The sequence below is a fragment of the Calliopsis andreniformis genome, chromosome 1 (genome assembly GCF_051401765.1).
Source record: "Calliopsis andreniformis isolate RMS-2024a chromosome 1, iyCalAndr_principal, whole genome shotgun sequence".
Lineage (NCBI taxonomy): Eukaryota > Metazoa > Arthropoda > Insecta > Hymenoptera > Andrenidae > Calliopsis > Calliopsis andreniformis.
Window position 1 is genome coordinate 10295220 of NC_135062.1, and position 17278 is coordinate 10312497.

At 32.9% G+C, this 17278-nt stretch overlaps 4 protein-coding genes across 5 annotated transcripts in view; 1 reads left to right on the forward strand and 3 right to left on the reverse strand.

Annotated features, from left to right (window-relative positions):
- Eif5b (eukaryotic translation initiation factor 5B) overlaps positions 1-4840 on the reverse strand; it is a 35359-nt gene extending 30519 nt beyond the window's left edge. Inside the window, exons 1-11 of one of the 2 annotated variants that reach the window (XM_076380481.1) lie at positions 4602-4840; positions 3358-3689; positions 3077-3278; positions 2629-2961; positions 2357-2554; positions 1836-2281; positions 1532-1749; positions 1244-1446; positions 901-1166; positions 739-820; positions 450-631 (exon numbers count right to left, since the gene is read on the reverse strand). In XM_076380481.1, the coding sequence (XP_076236596.1) occupies positions 450-631; positions 739-820; positions 901-1166; positions 1244-1446; positions 1532-1749; positions 1836-2281; positions 2357-2554; positions 2629-2961; positions 3077-3278; positions 3358-3689; positions 4602-4635 (2496 nt within the window). In that variant the 5' untranslated portion in view covers positions 4636-4840. Of the gene's footprint in view, positions 1-449; positions 632-738; positions 821-900; positions 1167-1243; positions 1447-1531; positions 1750-1835; positions 2282-2356; positions 2555-2628; positions 2984-3076; positions 3279-3357; positions 3690-4601 lie in introns of those variants that run through there. The other variant, XM_076380490.1, reaches the window with a different exon arrangement.
- Positions 4841-5357: 517 nt separating this feature from the next.
- On the forward strand, positions 5358-6760 carry Rpl27a (ribosomal protein L27A). Its single transcript, XM_076380515.1, has 6 exons — positions 5358-5376; positions 5671-5734; positions 5839-5936; positions 6140-6289; positions 6408-6544; positions 6611-6760. Exons 1-5 carry the CDS (start codon positions 5374-5376, stop codon positions 6534-6536), a joined length of 444 nt encoding a protein of 147 aa, XP_076236630.1. The 5' UTR covers positions 5358-5373; the 3' UTR covers positions 6537-6544; positions 6611-6760.
- Positions 5942-7947, reverse strand: Sf3a2 (splicing factor 3A subunit 2). The gene is made up of 2 exons (XM_076380502.1): positions 7291-7947; positions 5942-7219 (listed from the first exon to the last, which is right to left on the reverse strand). The coding sequence occupies exons 1-2, from the start codon at positions 7834-7836 to the stop codon at positions 6941-6943; spliced, it is 825 nt and encodes a 274-aa protein (XP_076236617.1). The 5' UTR covers positions 7837-7947; the 3' UTR covers positions 5942-6940.
- A 394-nt stretch (positions 7948-8341) lies between these two features.
- LOC143180609 (uncharacterized) lies at positions 8342-17137 on the reverse strand. Its single transcript, XM_076380469.1, has 12 exons — positions 16951-17137; positions 16150-16384; positions 15830-16061; positions 15442-15758; positions 15235-15352; positions 14832-15147; positions 14599-14779; positions 14389-14527; positions 12085-14314; positions 9686-11880; positions 9460-9606; positions 8342-9394 (listed from the first exon to the last, which is right to left on the reverse strand). The coding sequence occupies exons 1-12, from the start codon at positions 17102-17104 to the stop codon at positions 9164-9166; spliced, it is 6495 nt and encodes a 2164-aa protein (XP_076236584.1). The 5' UTR covers positions 17105-17137; the 3' UTR covers positions 8342-9163.
- Positions 17138-17278: the final 141 nt, after the last annotated feature.

The window sequence follows — 17278 nt, forward strand, 5'->3', positions numbered from 1 at the left end:
CAGCAAATAACTCCGCCATTTTGTAATATTTTTACTTCAAAAAAATTGAAGAATAAAACTGAAATTTACATTTATATTCTCAAAGAAAGACTACACTTTTCATTTAGTATTTACATATGAAAAAAATTCTAAAAGATTACATATTTTTTGACAACTCAGGATGATATTTCCTCTTAAATGCGTAAAGATAATTCTCCCAGAAAAATTCGTTTTCTATCTTACTAAAAACTATCAACACCCTAGACGCCAGTTTCAGATGTTTTTAGCGCATATGCCTTCAGAAATTTCTATTCTAATTACGAGGTATAATTGCTAATATGTTTCGGATTGAAGTATGAAAATTAATTATGGACTTAAGTTGACGCGATTACAGTCTTAATAGTCATTTCTCGCTTTGAACAATTAATTTCTAATTAAATACTAAATACTATAACGTAAGTTAGACTTACCGGGATCTTGCTGGTCCTAAGGAAGTCCAGTAACGCCTCCAGCGCTCCTAATGTTGAAGCCTGTACATAAACACCACGTTCAGCGAGCTTAATGTTCCCGAGAGCACTGGATAATTCCTTCGCGATTTCTTCCTTGAAAAAGTCCACTTCATCTGGCTTCTGGGCCACTTGAAGATTCAGTCCTGTAGGTTACAAAATACTTACATTTATATCCTCAACATTATCCTAATGACATGTAATTTCTTATTTTGCGCATTTGAAGAGCAAAATATTTCTGAACTTCTTTTACCTGCGATTGCTTTTTCCAAGTCTTTTGCAGCTATTTTTACTCCTTGTGCAGCTTTGACCTCACGATGCTCAATATACGCGTTCTGTGAGTAATAAAAAAATAAATGTTATGAAGTAGAATATTACGAAACTGTTATGATTAAAAGTATTTCTGTTCCCTCACCTTAACTCTCAATTCCTTTAGAGGTTGTGGCATGAGAAGCGAACGTATTTGGGTGACTATGGGACCGTCAGTACCAGCAACAATCATTGTGTCACCTTCTCTTAGCATTCCATTGACTAGAATACAATCTATCGTAGTTCCAAGGCCGGGTAATGCTTTCACTTCTAAAACTGTAGCTTGAAGCTCCTCGCTGTACATGAGTCTTTTGGCTAGCGGACCCTGGCAAGCGTCGACAATTAGGGCCAACAGATTGCCCATACCTTCACCTAGACATAAACATTAATTTTATGTAACATATTAACTTATCTCAAAACCACTTAGGAAATGAATCTGTCGATATTACCTGTAATAGCGCTAGTGGGGACAAGGGAAACGTAACTTCTTGGGTCAGGATTTTCGTAAAACAACGCGGCGTTTAAACCCTGTTCGGCGAATTGCACAATCACGTCTTTTGAACGTCTTTCAAACTCTCGCTGCGTGTTAATGGCTTGACTTTTTACAATGTCGTGGATATCTTTTCGGTTCATCGTTTGCCAGTCGTATAATCTGTAAAAATCATGAGAACAATATTTTATGATCGTTTAAATTAATTTATAAATTATATAATTAAAGTTGATACCGAATAGCTCACCTGTCGATTTTATTTAAAGCTACGATGAAAGGACATTTCTTCGTTTTTAGTAAATTAATACTTTCTATAGTTTGTGGCTCCAAACCGTGCATAATGTCTACTACTAATATTGCTATATCACAAAGAGAGGATCCTCTGTTTCTTAAATTACTAAAGGACTCGTGACCAGGAGTGTCTATGATTAAGAGCCCTGGAATCTTGAATTTCTTTTCGGCAAACTAAACAAGATAAGACGATTATTTTTGTCACTGCTGACTTAAGAAAAAAAGTACACTAAAATAGAGATAAATATACTATAACTTACTCCTTTGACGTGTCTTGTTGATTCTTGAATGGCTTCGATAGGTACATTTGTTGCACCAATTTGTTGAGTGATACCACCTGCTTCACCATCTTGCACATTTGTCCTTCTTAATTTATCGAGAATTTTGGTTTTTCCAGTATCTACATGACCTAAGACACAAACTACCGCCGCTCTGAGATTATCCAGCGACTTCTTCTTATCTGCTTCTATCCTTCGAAGCTGTATTCGTTCTTTGACTTTTTCCTGTTTCCTAGCTGGTAACTTATCTTCTAACCCACTATCATCGCTTTCCTCAGTGTCCGATTCACTGCCACTGTCACCACTCTCAGATTCACTTTCCGAAGATTCTTTTGCAGCGATTTCGGTCTGTGATTGCTTTGGTTTTTCTGGTGGAAGAATTGTTTCCTTAACCTTTTCAGGAGTTTTTGGCACATCGTCTGATTTGTCTGCCAAAATATTTTCGATTAAAGTAAATTTTGTTAAAAAGTATTCTTGACAACGTAATTATGTACAAACAATACCTTCTTCTTGTTCGTCTTCGCTAGTTTCAGCATCCCAAGAATCTTTAACATCGTCCTTTTCTTCGGCTTCTTTTGGCTGCTGATCAACGATTTCCACTTCAACTTTCTCCGCTTCCGTTACACCGTCACCCGCCTTATCGTCTTCTTTTTCATCGACGCTGACCTGTTGCTTCATTTTGTGTGGTCTTACCCGTGTCCCTGAATCCACACATCATTTCTCAATGATTGTAATACTTGTTTAGATGTTTTTTAAAGAGCTGATTTGTAATTACCTGGTCTGGGTTTCTTTTCCCCTACGTCTGGTAAATCTATACCTTGGGCTTTAAGTGCATTGATCATAGCTTGAGCTCTTGCTCTATCCTGTTTCTGTTTTGTTGTTAAAAGCTTTCCTTCTGCTTTTAACCTCTCTTTCCTCTGTTTTTCTTTGAGTTTCTTTTTCTCTTTACGTTCCTGTTCTAGTCGAAGCTGCTCCAAACGCGCTTGCTCCCGTAGTTCTTCCTGTCGTAACCTTTCCTCTTCTTCTCGCTTCAACCTCTCTTCCTCTTCTTTTACTTTCTTTAGCGCTTCTTGCATAGCAGCAATCATCTTCTTTCCAGGACCTTTGCCTATTGTACATATCTAATTATACTAAATGTGGACATCAATTAATGTTATATCCTAATAAATACAATTCATGACAAATTTACTATGTTAAAGCAAGGCTACTGAACTACTTTTTACCTTTCTCCTTCTCTTTCTCTTTTGGCTCCTCCTTTGCTGCTTTCTTCTTTTTCTTCTTCCCATCTTCAGCTTCAGGTGCAGCAGTATCTGCTTTTTTAACTTCTGCTACCTTCGCTTCTGGCTGCTTTTTCTTAGTCTCCTGCTCTGCAGGTACTGCTTCTGGGCTTTCTGTTTCGTCATCCTCTGTCTTTTTAGCCATTTCCTACCACAGTAATATAAAACATAAATTATATTATTTATGACTAAATAAAAAATAATAAGTTAAAACACTTGTTACATACTGCTTTCTTTTGGGCAAGCTTCTTCTGCTTCTCTCTCTCTTTCTTTTCCTTCTTTTTCTGTGCAGCAGTTTTTACAGTGCCACTTTCAAATTCATCATCAAAGTCATTTTCTTCAAGAAGTGCATTAGTCTTCAACTCTTCTTTAATGTCAATTATGTCACCCTTATCCTTTTTCTTACCACCCTTCTTTTCTTTCTTCTTCTTGTCCTCATCTTCTGCTTTTTGCTGAACAGGCTCATCTTTAACTTCTGTTTTCTGTCCAGAATACTCCAGTTCCAACTCAGCCAATACCTTTTCGATGTCATCATCGCTATCATTGCGCTTTCTTCTGGCTAGTTATAAATAAGAATTTATAAATCATCTCCTCATTTCCTTCTAATCATCTTAATATATTATATAACAAAAAGTTATCAAATATACACATAATCTATGTAAAATTTGCTTCATAAGACTTCAATAAAATACAGTAGATACAAATCAACATTGCAAAAGAATTGAAACTCTACAGATATCAAACTTTCTACACATTTGTTTCTACTATGCTGCACTAAAAATTGGTCTGCTCTCAAATTGTCAAATACAAGATTTATTCATTTACCATCAAACTGTTATGTAATTAAAATATCACAAACATATATGTACAAGATAATCAAATGTCATAGTTTCCTCATAGAAAAATTCTAGACCAAATTTTACGCAAATCACGAGAACACCTCCTGCCATTCATACTTTCACTACTCCATTTAAAACTGTGCAACTTTCACTTTCGACGATTTTCGACAATCGATATACTCACCCAATGATTTAAATAAAGTGATGTTCGACGCGTTAACCACACATCATCCATAACGAATTTACATTTATCGGAAGAAAGCGCTGACTTATCTAACGTTACCTTCGAACGGTTATAAAATATGCATCTCAAAACCAGCATTACGATTTTCAAATAGTGTCAAAAATGTTGATTACCTGTTACTACTTTGGAGCAAAGCGAATGCACCGAGGTTCGATCTGTCAAGCTATTGGCGCAACGAGAGAACTAAAAATACGTTATTATTCTTTCCGTATGTAACGAGGAAATTGGTTAAGTTGAGGTTAACTTAAAGCAGACGACACCTCTCCTCTAAGAACGAAACGCTGCCCGTTTGGTAAAAAATTCCGAACGAACATATGGATTCGAAGAGCCGCTATTTCGATGATTAGTCCACGATACGCGTGAACGAAACGCACGTCTATTTTCTTACCTTTCTTGCCTTTCTTCGGCTGAGATTCCTGCATCTTAATCCAGTACCAAGACTTTCTTTGTGTACGTTCAGTTTACCACGGGCTTTCCGACCGGCGCTCCAGCGAAATTCTTTTCGCGATGAAAATCGAATTTCGTCTTTGAACGTGCGACAGCTCGAAACGGCCACAAATAACTCATACGAAATCGGCAAATCCCTCTTTCTTCCTTCAACCCGGTTTGCACGGCTGTGTGCACAAGTTAACCATTGTCATGCAATTCTGTGAGATGCACAAACTTTAAGAAGCTTCAAGCTTATTCTCCATCAGCGACAAATTGAGACGTAATTAAGTTGCATAGTTATTGATTAAAAATTTATTCATTTAGATCTTAGAAACGGATTTTTGACTTTTATTTTAGAAAATGTTATTATAGTAAATGCATATGTGACATCTTTTATGGTAAAAATGATAAAATATTAGGGAACGTAAAGACTAATTTTTATGAAAGGAATGGCAGCTCTTAAAATTTTCTGGAAATTTTTTGATGTCAATAAGAGTTTGTTTTTAATAGAAATTTATGAACTGAATTAAATTATATATTTAAATAATAATAGTAATGATGGTACTGGATCTTTTCTTAAATTTGTACGTAAAAAGCGAATATCCTCCTCGGTACTTTTAATACTACGTAGTTCATGATTAAATGATAGTGAATCACGCATGCGCTGTTGAAGTAAAAGCTGACAACTTCCGCAATCAGGTTGGGTCTTTTTCTTTCATACCACGACCAAGATGGTGAGTGAGTGGTGTTTAAATTATTTTTCCGTAATCTGATATTACCGAAGGCATCTTACGATGAATGAAATATTAAAAATGATTACGACTTCATTGAATATTCAAAGAATTATTATCTAGATTTATTATTTTCCTTCCGAAGTAAATAATTTCATATTGATTGTGAACACTAGCCGTGTGTCGTGTAGCGATAGATTCCAAACATAACCTTCGCGATGAAAATAATCACACAGTTTCACAAGTTTCTCTACTTATTAAGTCGTGTTTATTTATTATCTTTCTTTTAATTAATAGTCCACACACAAGAAGAAGACCAGGAAGCTTCGTGGTCACGTCAGCCACGGTCATGGTCGCGTAGGTAAGACAATGTGTAACACGAAGAAATAACAGAATTTTGTTTATGTGGTTATTAATATTACAAAAGTCAATGTTTTAATATCAAATTACGGTATTCTATTTTAGGCAAGCACAGGAAACACCCTGGTGGACGTGGTAATGCTGGTGGTCTTCACCATCACCGTATCAACTTTGACAAGTACCATCCTGGTTACTTTGGAAAGGTAAGCACACCTAGTTCTTTCGATTTTTTTTTTCATAAAAAGCCTACAGCATGTTAAATGATGATTTTTAATAATATTATATTTCACCGGCGAACTGAATTACTTTGAATGCACTGTATATTCTGACAACATGGATAACTGTTAGGCATATAGTTTATAGGAATAATTATTCTTTTTTACATTCCTGGTATTTGATTTTCTAGCTTGGTATGAGAAATTACCACTTGAGACGTAACACGAAATGGTGCCCCACCATGAATTTGGACAAGTTATGGACGTTAGTGTCAGAGCAAAGGAGACTTAAATATAAAGACTCACAGAAGAAAGTACCAGTAATTAATATTGTCAAAGCGGTAAGTTTTTAGATGTGTATTTGATGTGTTTTTAGATATGCATTTGAATTTGCATATTTTTATATATTCATCTTGATTTGAATTTATACTTATGGTTTTGAATTTTATTTTTCTTCAGGGATACTACAAACTTCTAGGAAAAGGCCGCCTTCCTAAACAACCAGTCATAGTTAAAGCCAAATTTTTCAGCAAATTGGCTGAAGACAAAATCAAGGCAGTTGGAGGTGCATGTGTCCTCTGTGCTTAAATATGCAGGTATTTTACTTATTTAAATCATTGTAAAACATACAGAATAATTTTCTAAATTCTTTTTTGTTCCAGGAACAGAGACCTTGTCAAATCAACCTGCTGTACATTTCACAATATTTATATTCTTAATAAAATTCCAACCACAGAAAAAAACAAATTTCATAAGATTGTTTCTTTTACTTTGTATGTCTGATGATGTATGTTAATAAAATAGAGAACTTACATTTTTTGTAATGGGATTATAACAGAGTATGGGTATATTAACACACAATTCTTTTTTATGTTTTTATACACAAAATGTGCAGTGAAATATTTAGTACACAAATGACTGATATTTGTACATTTCAAGAAGAATGTATAATTTAGATGCATTCTCGAGTCTCGTAATTTCTTAAAAAATAATTATGCTATGTGTGGAGGTGGTGGAGGTATTTGCATGCCTGTAGCTAATAGTGCAGGTGGTGGAGGTACTGGATTGAACATAGGAGGTCTGGGTGGTGGTGGTACTGGTACCATAGGTGGCCCTAAACCAGGTCTTATTAGAGGAACTGGAGGTGGTGGTACTTTGCCTACTGATGGTTTTTCGTTCTTAAATGCAAACTGTAGAAAGAACTGTTTAGTATCTTTGTTCCAATGTGTCCAAAACTTTCCTTCAGCCTTTTCAACTTCTCTACTAGGAACCTGAAATATAACATTACATTTTAGAAGACATTGCTCACTATGCTTTTACAAATATAACATTCATAATTTACCTTGAAGGCTATAGTTTCATAAGGTTCTGCAGCAAACAATAAATACTGCCATTTACGGTCAGGTGGTTCTACTCTTTGTTCATACGCTGACATGAACCTGTGACGTGGAATAACATTGTCTGCAACTTCTGGGTAATCAACTTGAAACAATAAACTTTGTTGTCCAGATTCTGGATCACGTTGTTTAGTTACTCTGTATCCTGGTCTTCCGATTTTCACAAACTTCTTTGGTTCTACTCGAGGTTTTTCAGGAGCAAGTGTTTGGGGTGCTTCCTTTGCTTCTTTAGCAGCTCTCCTAGCCAAATTAGCCTGATGCTTTTTGCCCTGAGTATGGGCCAAATAGCTGCCTTCGTTATTATGAAGCGTCAAACATAATTTGCATTCGTAAGAGCCTAAATGATTTTTCATAAAATATGGATCTTTATTTAGATCGATAGTTTCTAATGCGAGTTGTCGTAAACGTTCTCTTCTATCTCGATTGCTCTCAGACCAAGAAGCAACACCTCCGCCTCCTGTTTTGCCTCCTGGACGATTTTGAAAATCCATTTTGGATTTTTAATTTATCTTGTACACTCAAGTCACTTGAAAACAATATTTACTATTTTTTCGTATCTAATAAACAACATACAACGTATCTTTGTGATACAACTAGGTTAATGCAAGGATAGTAACTTTTATTTTTTACTCAGATAGTGAAGCTCAATGGATTATGTTAACAGGTATGTACAGAACCCTCTATTGAGATAAAGTTAAACTAAAACACCACAGGCGGTAAATTTGAAACATGTATTTGTTTAAATCCTCAACGACACTTTAAATATATAAATTAGAAATTTTACGATAAAAATATTAAAATATGACAATGTGTGGTCAATTTTCGAATAATTCTTATTTCGTCAAAAAAATTTGAGAGTAGTGGTTTTTGAAAATACAGTAGACGAAAGTTTACTATACACACGATCGAAATACTGAAATTTTTATTACAAAATAATTTTAGACGTACAATACATTAATATTTTTGACAATGTCATGTATAATCTGTTAATATGATTGTCATAATTAAACAATTTACACAAGTTAAATAAACATTCAGAAGAACAAGTACTTTATGGCACATTTTATTTGTAATTAACTTTTATATAATCGCTTCATTTATTATCTTTGTTGGAAGCACAAGTTTTGTATTTTATTATAAAGTTGGCGCGAAAATTATGTGTGATACACGTATTGCCACCTTCAACGTCATAATGAGTACACAAACTTCAATTATTTACATTGTTTTTAGAAGGTATAAAAATATAGTTTTGTGAAAATGTATAAATATCTTAATCTTATAACTATTTACAATATTATAGAACAAGGAATGAATTATAATACTTAATGTAGTAGACCCCTGTTGAATATTTCAAAGTAATCCAATATATTATTTTAGCGACATATCCGAAAGAAACATTTTTGTAATCGTTTCATAAACTTCTTTCACTGTCTAAAGGTTTTATAAACTCCACTAAATCAACTGGAATGCTTTCCTTCACAACTCTGTACAGAACGTTATGTACATAGAATATAAATGCAAAAAACTTAATACTTTCACAAAGCAGGACAAAGTAAAAGAAAATGGAATAATTGAAACCTGAACGCACAAATTTTAAGTGCTAGATATGCAAAATATAAAGCAATTACTTTTTCTCAATTATTAATATTTCAATGTTTCTAATTTAATACTTTATGTTTACATAAATACTGTCACTATTATCGATTAATGTTCACGAATAAGTAAATTATAGAAATTCCATCAATTTAGATACTCTTGAAAGAAAGCTTTGAATTAACATAATAGTTTCACGTCAAAAATGTAAAAGAAATGAGGTCCTCACAGGTTTACATTCTTCTCCAAATTCAACTGCTGATTGGAGTACATTAAAGTGTACCTTTGATTTATTGTTTCTTGTAAAGAATCAATGGGTTTCAAAACACACGTAGCCTGTGCTTCTTCTAATTCCTTTACTTTGCTTTCTAGGTCTTTTATTCGCCGACACCGTGAACGACATAGATCTTTCAACAGTGTCTTTTCTTTCTCCAATTTTACTAGTTGCACGTGACCCTATGAAATTATTATTATAATTAATATTGATAAACACCAGTAGGCCTTTCTGCATGTTTACTTACATCGACTATTTCTTTATGGCTGGATACTGTTTGACAACCTTGATCTCTTCTATTTATTCGCCACCTTCTACATATATCGCACTCCCACGCGTTGATATCGTTCATAGCCCTCTGAAGTTTTCTTACTTCAGAACTAAGCTCTGCATTCTATGAAAAATGAAGTGATAAATTATGTTTTTAATTAATTCGTCTGAATACAAATTTAGAAAACAACTATTTTACATACCTTTTTACGATATGTTAATAGAAGCTCCTCGAGTTCCTTGCATTTTTGTTGGTAAGGGAAGTTTTCACTTTGGATTTGTATTTCCAATGTTGCAATTTGACCATTCTTTGATACTAATTGTAGCTCCAAGTCCTGAATTTTCTTCCTCAATATTTGACAAGTTTCTTGGTTTTCATTTACGTCTGTCTCAATCATCATATTTTCTAAGTGTCTTTTTTGATTGAATATTTCATTCCGACTATGCCTCCTTCTGTTAACTTCGATCGCTGGACTTACTGATCTCGAACTGCTGCTGTTGCTTTTTACTTCTAATTTATTCTCGTATTCGTTAAGCTTCGCCTGTAATTCTAAATTCTCTTTTCTCAACGTAGCTAAAACTTTTTCGTTGTGCAATTTTATGTTTTCTGCTTGTTTTGTATCAATCTCTGTTCTTGCCTTAAATGCTTCAAGTTGGTCATGAAGTTTCTTATTTTTTGCTTTTAGAGATGTTAGCTTTTCCTCTAATTCATTAACTAATTTATTTTCTATTTGATGAACATACAGTTTATCTTTCAGACACGATATTTCTTGATCACGTTTGCAGATAATTGTAACGTGCTCTTCTAATTGACTATTCAATTCTTTATTTTTAATAGATATGTCTTTTAGTTGACTTATATATTCTTTAATCTCTTTATCTCTTTGGTTTAATAATATTTTAGTGCTCTCTAATTCTAGTGCAACCTTATTCTTCTCTTGAAGAATTGTCTCATGTGTATAACATGGAACGTTTTGCCTAGATTTGTAAGATGATAATGTTTTCTGTAGTTCAATATTCTCTTGGGATAATAATTCGTATTGACCTTTCACATTAACTAATTCTTTCAGAATTTTATTTTTACTGTCCTGAAGTTCCGCTATCCGATTACTCGCTCCCTCTAAGTTACTTTGCAATCTTTTGTTTAAATCTCGTAGATCCTCCATCTCTGCTTCTGCTTTTACTTTACTCGTACTATTCCTAATCTTCTTTTCTAATTTTGTATTTACGTGCTGCAAATTTTCATACTTTTCCTTCAAAGTATCCAATTCCTCTACTAAAGCTATGTTTTTATTGTTTAATTCATTCAACTGTTTATTCAATCCGTGATTTTTTATTTCTTCAGAATTTAATTTATCTTTAATAATTTCAATCTGTTCTTCTTTCTCCATTTTTAATTTTTCTATTTCTTCTTTATATCGCTCTATACTTACCTTTCGCTCCTTAACTTGGTCCCTCAACATTTCATAATCTGGCATAATAGTTTCAAATTTAGTTTTATATTCAGACAGCATGTCACATTTGCTTTTCAAAAGTGTCGTGATTTCCTCGATCCGTGAAGTTTTGTGTTCTAATTCACGATTCACTTCATTGTAAGCTTGGGTAAGTTGCTCGAAGTCAACATTTATTTTATGTATAGTTTGATTATTCGTCTTTAACTCGATTGCATTTGCTTCAATAATATTTTTCAGCTGCTTCTCATTCGCTTCAAGACCTTCCATATTACTCCTTAATTCCATATTTTTTGTTTTATAGGTTTCTATCGCACCAAGCAGATCTTCTATTCTTTTCTCATATAATTCTTTTTCAGATTTTAGTTTAAGCTGAAGTTCGATTTCCTTATTCTTGAAAGCTTCTTGTAGTTCCTTCTCCCTTTTTTGAGCAACAATAATTGCTTCTTCCTGTCGAACGTCCACTTTGTATTGTTTGTCGAATTCAGCTTGCAAATTATGGTAGTCAGTTTCAAGTGCCTCCATTTTTTCTTTAAGTATTTCCTTCTCATATTTGCATTCCCTTAACAAATGTTCTAACTGGTAAATCTTATCTTGCTGTACTCTATACATATCCTCTCGTTTTGTTAGATCTCCTTGCAGCTTCTCGATTTCTGTTTCTAATTCTTTAGACCATATCGTTACACGTTTCTCAGCATCAGCACTTTGTCGCTTCTCATCTTCTAGTTTCTGTTTATCTCTCTCAAACGATGCTCTCATGGTTTTAATTACCTCTTCTTCCTTTGACATAAGCGTCTGTAAGAAAATGATAAAAATTTCATTGGCGTTCTTATTTAAAAAGTTCATAGAATTTACTTTGTATTTGAGTGACGCCAACTCTTTAATCATCGATTCTTTAATGGTATCTAACTCTTCTTTTAACTTTTTGTTATCGTTAATGAAGGTTTCTTCTTTATTAAAGGAATGCTTATTATCTTCTTTCATTTCATTGAATGCGGACTCAATTTTTTGCAACTTTACAATTTCTTGTGTCAAATTATTATTTTCTTCTATATATTTGTTAACTGTTTCATTAATCTTCTTCAATTTTATTTCAGTCTCTTTTGTATACTCTTCAAATTTCTTGGTAATGGACTCAAATTCACTTTTACTTTCAATTATCAAATTATCTTTGGACTCAGTTACTTGATCTTCTAGCTCTTGCAGTTTCTGCTTCAACACTTCTTTCTCATTTTCACTTTCTCGTAAAAGGTTTTCTAATTGACTAACTTTCCCTTGTACTTCTTTGTATAGGTTTTCTTGTTTGATCAAATCCGTCTGAAGTTTTTCTATGTCTGATTTTAATTCGTGAGTCTTCTGTATCGCGCGGTTCTCTGCTTCTGTGATTTGCTTCTTCTCGATTTCCAATTGCATATATTGCTTCTGCAATAACGCTAATTCATCCGCATGCTTGCGTTCGCTGCTCTCTGTAGAGATGGCTAATTCATTTTTCTGACTTGTAATCGAATCCAATTCTTCCTTTAAAGACGAAATACAATCGTTGAGGTCATCGATTGTCTGATGTAATTTAACGATTTGTACATCTTTGTTTTGTTTCTCGACTTTTAGGTCCTCTATTTCTAGCTCCAGTGTTAATCTTTCACTCTTCATTTCTTTCTCTCTTTTAGAGAACTCCTCGACCTCTTTACTCATATTTGACAAATCATTCTCAAGAATTTGCGCTTTTTCCATTGCTGTAGCTGCTGACATCTCGCTGCTCGACACCTTCTGTTGTAGTTCTTCGTTAATTATTTTTAATGCATTTATTTCCTCCAATAAACTTATTTTTTCTGTTCTGAATTTAGTAAGCATCGAAGTAAAGTTGGTACTGTTTTTTTTCAACTCGTCTATATCGTCCCTAACTTGATCGATATCCTTTTGAATTTTCTCAATTTTACATTCATTTTTACTTGTATGCTTTTTTGATTTCGAGTCTTCATCGGTGACTTCGTCATGAAGCTTTTCAAGTTCGTCACACTTCTCTTTATACAACATTGACAATTTATCACGATCATCTTTTAATACTTGCAATTCGTTATTCAAGCACTGAACCTTTTCTTCCACGAAACTCACATCCATTCCGTTTGCGAAGCTAGCATTTAAATCAACAAAGCTTAAATTTAGATCTTGATTAACTTTTATTTTCAGTGCTTCAGTATCTGCACACTTACGATCGAATTTTCTTTGCAAGTCCTCCAATTTATGATTCAAAATTTTTGCTTCCAGTTTTAGGGCTCTACGACTGTCGTTCAAATTCTTCAGATGGGAGCATCGGCTGCAGGAAGATAACTTTAAGTCGCTCAGTTTTTTATTCAGACGGGTCAAATGATCAACGTTGCTTTGCAATTCTATTATTTTGTTTACTAACGCTTCATGGTCTTTTTCTTGCAATTCTTTTTTCGTATTTTCATTTGCCTTTGTAATATCATCGGACACGATCGATGAAAGTGATTTTTCACTTCGTGAGTTATCCAAATCATCTATAGTCTCGAATAAATTATTCGAAAATGTTGTATTTTCGTTTGACAACGTCGTTACTCTCATTTTCAATTCTACAATCTCAGCTTTCAAAAAATTATTCTCAGTTCTTAGTCGTTCTACATCGTCTTCTTCAGAATTCACATTATTCATCAGAGACATTTTATTTTTCAGAACGTCACACTCTTCTCTTAACATGTCGTTTTCTTCAATTTTATCCATCAAATCAGTAGAAAGTTCACTGTTTTCTGCTACTAAGCACTCATGTTTCTCTGTAAGCAATGCAAGCTTTTCTTTATAAATACATTCATGATTAAACAAAAGTGACTTACTTTCTTTGATACTTTCCAGTTCCTTATTTTTCTCTTCGATTATGGCAGATAATTCAATATTTTCTGTTTTCAATTTCTCAATTTTCTCTTGATATTTAACAAGCAATGGCTCGTCACTTATTGTTTCAGCCGTTTTTGAAGATATCAATTGCAACCGATCATTTAAAGTCATCAAATCACTTTCTAAATTAATTTTCTCGTCTGTAATTTTCGAGATGCGGGCGTAAAGTTCATCGATCGTTTTTTGAAGAGTTACTTCAGCTTGTTTCGAACGTTCTTTTTCCACAGATAACTTAGTAGACATATCCATGTTTTCATTTGTCAATAAGTAAATAGTATTTTGCAATTTTTCTACGTCTGATTTGAGGGCTAGTACATCATTCTTTATTTCATCTACTTCTTGAATTTTTATCGTTAACTCATCGGCTAACTTAGCTTTGTCTTCTTCTAACTGTTTTACTAAGTCAGCAAAATGCGTGTCCATTTCGTTATCAATAGAATTAGATGAAATACATTCTCTTTTGGATTGGTCCTGCCAAAAAATATAAGATTACATAACGTAAAAATATATACAGATATGTTATAACTAAAGATAAATACACTTACAAATGCATTACAGTGATTTTCTTCACAGATCAATTGTTTCTCTAAAGTTGTAAACTCACGAAGTTCGATAAGATCTTTGGCCAAATCCGAGATATATTGTCGTAAAACATTCTTCGGTGTAGAAGGAGAAGTATAATAACTGTTACAAGCAAAAAAGTATACCAAAACAATACAGAATAACGAAGATTTAATTTTTAAACAATAAAATACCTCAAAGTTTGTACACATGAATCTTGTTTCACAGGAGTTATACAAGAACTATCACTCTTAGGAATATCATTCGTGAAATCAATATCCTTCTCTTCAATACTGTTTCCATTTTCTTTAATTTCACTACCTGATTCAGACTCAATTAGATCCAACTCGAAATCTGCGAAAGCTGTTTGGAATGCTGAAAATGAAACAATAAACTAATGACACACAAATACATTAATGAGAAAGGCTGCGTAATATAATAAAATTACTTTGATTCATGCTTTTTGTACGTGGTTTTTCAGGTGACATTTCTTTTATAGTAGGTAGACTATATCTAGGTTGAAATACAGGAATATGCTGTTTGGACGTCACAGAATTAGGCTTCGGTTGTCTCTTTCTTGATTTACATTTGAAAGATTCTTCAAAATTTACATTACATCCAGAAACAATTTGATTTTTTAATAACCTTATACGTTCTTCCAGTAAATAGTTAATTTGATATTTTTCTTGCAATTTCGGCTCTGTGTTTTCTAGTTGTTTAGATGAATTCGCATTTTTTCCCTTCTAGTAAAACAATTTAAAAGTATTAAGATGTGCGTTATTCTTATAAAAATAATTTAATACAAGAATTCGGTAATTAATAATATAGACCTGTAATTCTGTTTGAAGCTTAATTAACTGTTTTGTATAACGATTCAGTAACGATTTATTAGATGTGTCCTCATTATAATGTGGATTAGTTTTAATATTCCTTACTTGAAGTGCAAACCTAAAAAAGTATAAAAAAAAAGAAAAGAAAATACTTGAGTTAATGATGGCATTGGGTTATAAATGGCATTATAGTAATTAAGTACTTACAATAAAGTGTGATATGTCTCCTCCAAAGCAACAGGAATTACTGTACATATCATTACAGCCAAAGTATTGCCAGCTATTGCAGAGTGCAGCAGTTCTGTTAACTTGCTCTTATGACAGTCAATGTCCTTTTGATCACTGTGAGATTTACTAAGTTGTACTATTATAGATTCTAACGTGAATAGAGATGTGTTAATTTCATCTTTTTCCACAGCATCCATTTGATGCGGTCTTTCAAAACCAGCAAGATCTATTAAATCTAATTGTGATATTTGTACAATATTGTTAGAATTTCCACTAACTTCTTGACTCTCAATTGTCTAAAATGAATGAAAACTAATTGTACTGATAGAAGAAGATTTGGGACATTAAGTATTTTACACAATCTTACAATTCGAAATATGTTATGACCACTAATAGGTCTATTCCTATTAGTTTGTCTTATCTTTCCATTCTTGAGTCCTTTTTTCATTACAGATAACATACTGCCCAAAGAATTTGTGACTTCTTCTTTGCAATGAACAGTTACACGTTCATTATCATCCTTATGTAATTCTAAGTTATTTCCATTTAGATTCAGTAGATCATTTACCTTTTCATCATGGATTTCTAGATAAGATACCCTAAAACGATTAAATATCTTTATATTTGAATTATTAAATATTAAATTGAATTATTAAACGTTGATCAGAGATTAAGACACACACAAACCTTAGTAAAAATTCACGTTCAGTATTGCTAGCAATAATGTCAAAGATATAATTAATACTGAGAAATATAATTCCTGGTTCTTCTTCAGCACCCACCATTGTATAAGTTTTACCAGAATTAAACTGACCATATGAGAATATTGTTCCATTAATACCATTTATAGCAGCATTAACAATTGGTTTTACAATAATGTCAAATATAGTAGAATTGGTTGCATCCACATCAAAAACATTATCTAAAAATACAATATTAAAACATTCAAAATTCACATTCATTTGATTTTGTTCATAGAATATTTCTACAGTACATATACAAAGTCTTAAATGAATATAATCCAACACCATTTAATTATGCTGACACACATTTTTTATTAAGATTAATTCGGCAAAAAAAAAAGTCACAAATGATGAAATAAGTTTACTGAATATGATATGCATATTTACTTATAACCACATGAATATTAATGCCATTCAGTAAATTATAAAAATGGTTTCCAAAGTACTGTAATAAATAAAAACAGTTGTTTTTTGATTGACTAACTTAATTGAATAACAATTTATATTTTTCTATAAGAAAATCAGGTAGATTTCCTGTTTCAACACTTTTTAGGATTTCATTAAAAATCTAAAACTTTGCAAAAACAGAAAACGTGTTAAATATTTGTCTCTTTAATTTACACTTCCTCAGAAGATACGTCACATGATAAAGACGATAAATAGGTTATATCTCGATGCGATAAAATACTTGTAACAAAACGAGTATTTTATATTGTAGAATACTGTAGATCGATTCTAGACCTACCAAAGTGAAATTTATTATCCTCTCGTTCTCTCATATCCGGATCTAAAGAAACAACAGAATTTTCTCTTGCGACCCATTGTATCGGCAGATTTTCGTCTTTCTCGCATTTATTCAAAGGCCTTAACCTAATTGCCACTTTAACATTTTCCGACATTATTTCTACAATATTTTGAACGAAGCAGCATGAAATATTCGACAATTAGCCACTTCGTTCTTTAATAAATTCTGCGTAATTCAATCATCACATACTGCTCGACGGATCGCAACTGCCATTTGAAATGACTGCTGCATTCACATTTAAATTCAAATTTTTCGTCACACGATTGGC

Bases quoted from the DNA above. Each gene is read 5' to 3' on its own strand.
- Rpl27a (XM_076380515.1), top strand. The intron at 5,735-5,838 runs GTAAGACAATGT...ATTCTATTTTAG, and splicing joins CCACGGTCATGGTCGCGTAG to GCAAGCACAGGAAACACCCT. The intron at 6,290-6,407 runs GTAAGTTTTTAG...ATTTTTCTTCAG, and splicing joins TAATTAATATTGTCAAAGCG to GGATACTACAAACTTCTAGG.
- Sf3a2 (XM_076380502.1), bottom strand. From the start codon at position 7,836: ATGGATTTTCAAAATCGTCCAGGAGGCAAAACAGGAGGCGGAGGTGTT. The intron at 7,220-7,290 runs GTAAATTATGAA...GTTATATTTCAG, and splicing joins ATGAAACTATAGCCTTCAAG to GTTCCTAGTAGAGAAGTTGA.
- LOC143180609 (XM_076380469.1), bottom strand. From the start codon at position 17,104: ATGTCGGAAAATGTTAAAGTGGCAATTAGGTTAAGGCCTTTGAATAAA. The intron at 15,759-15,829 runs GTAAGATTGTGT...CATTCATTTTAG, and splicing joins GTCATAACATATTTCGAATT to ACAATTGAGAGTCAAGAAGT. The intron at 15,148-15,234 runs GTCTATATTATT...TTGTTTTACTAG, and splicing joins AGCTTCAAACAGAATTACAG to AAGGGAAAAAATGCGAATTC.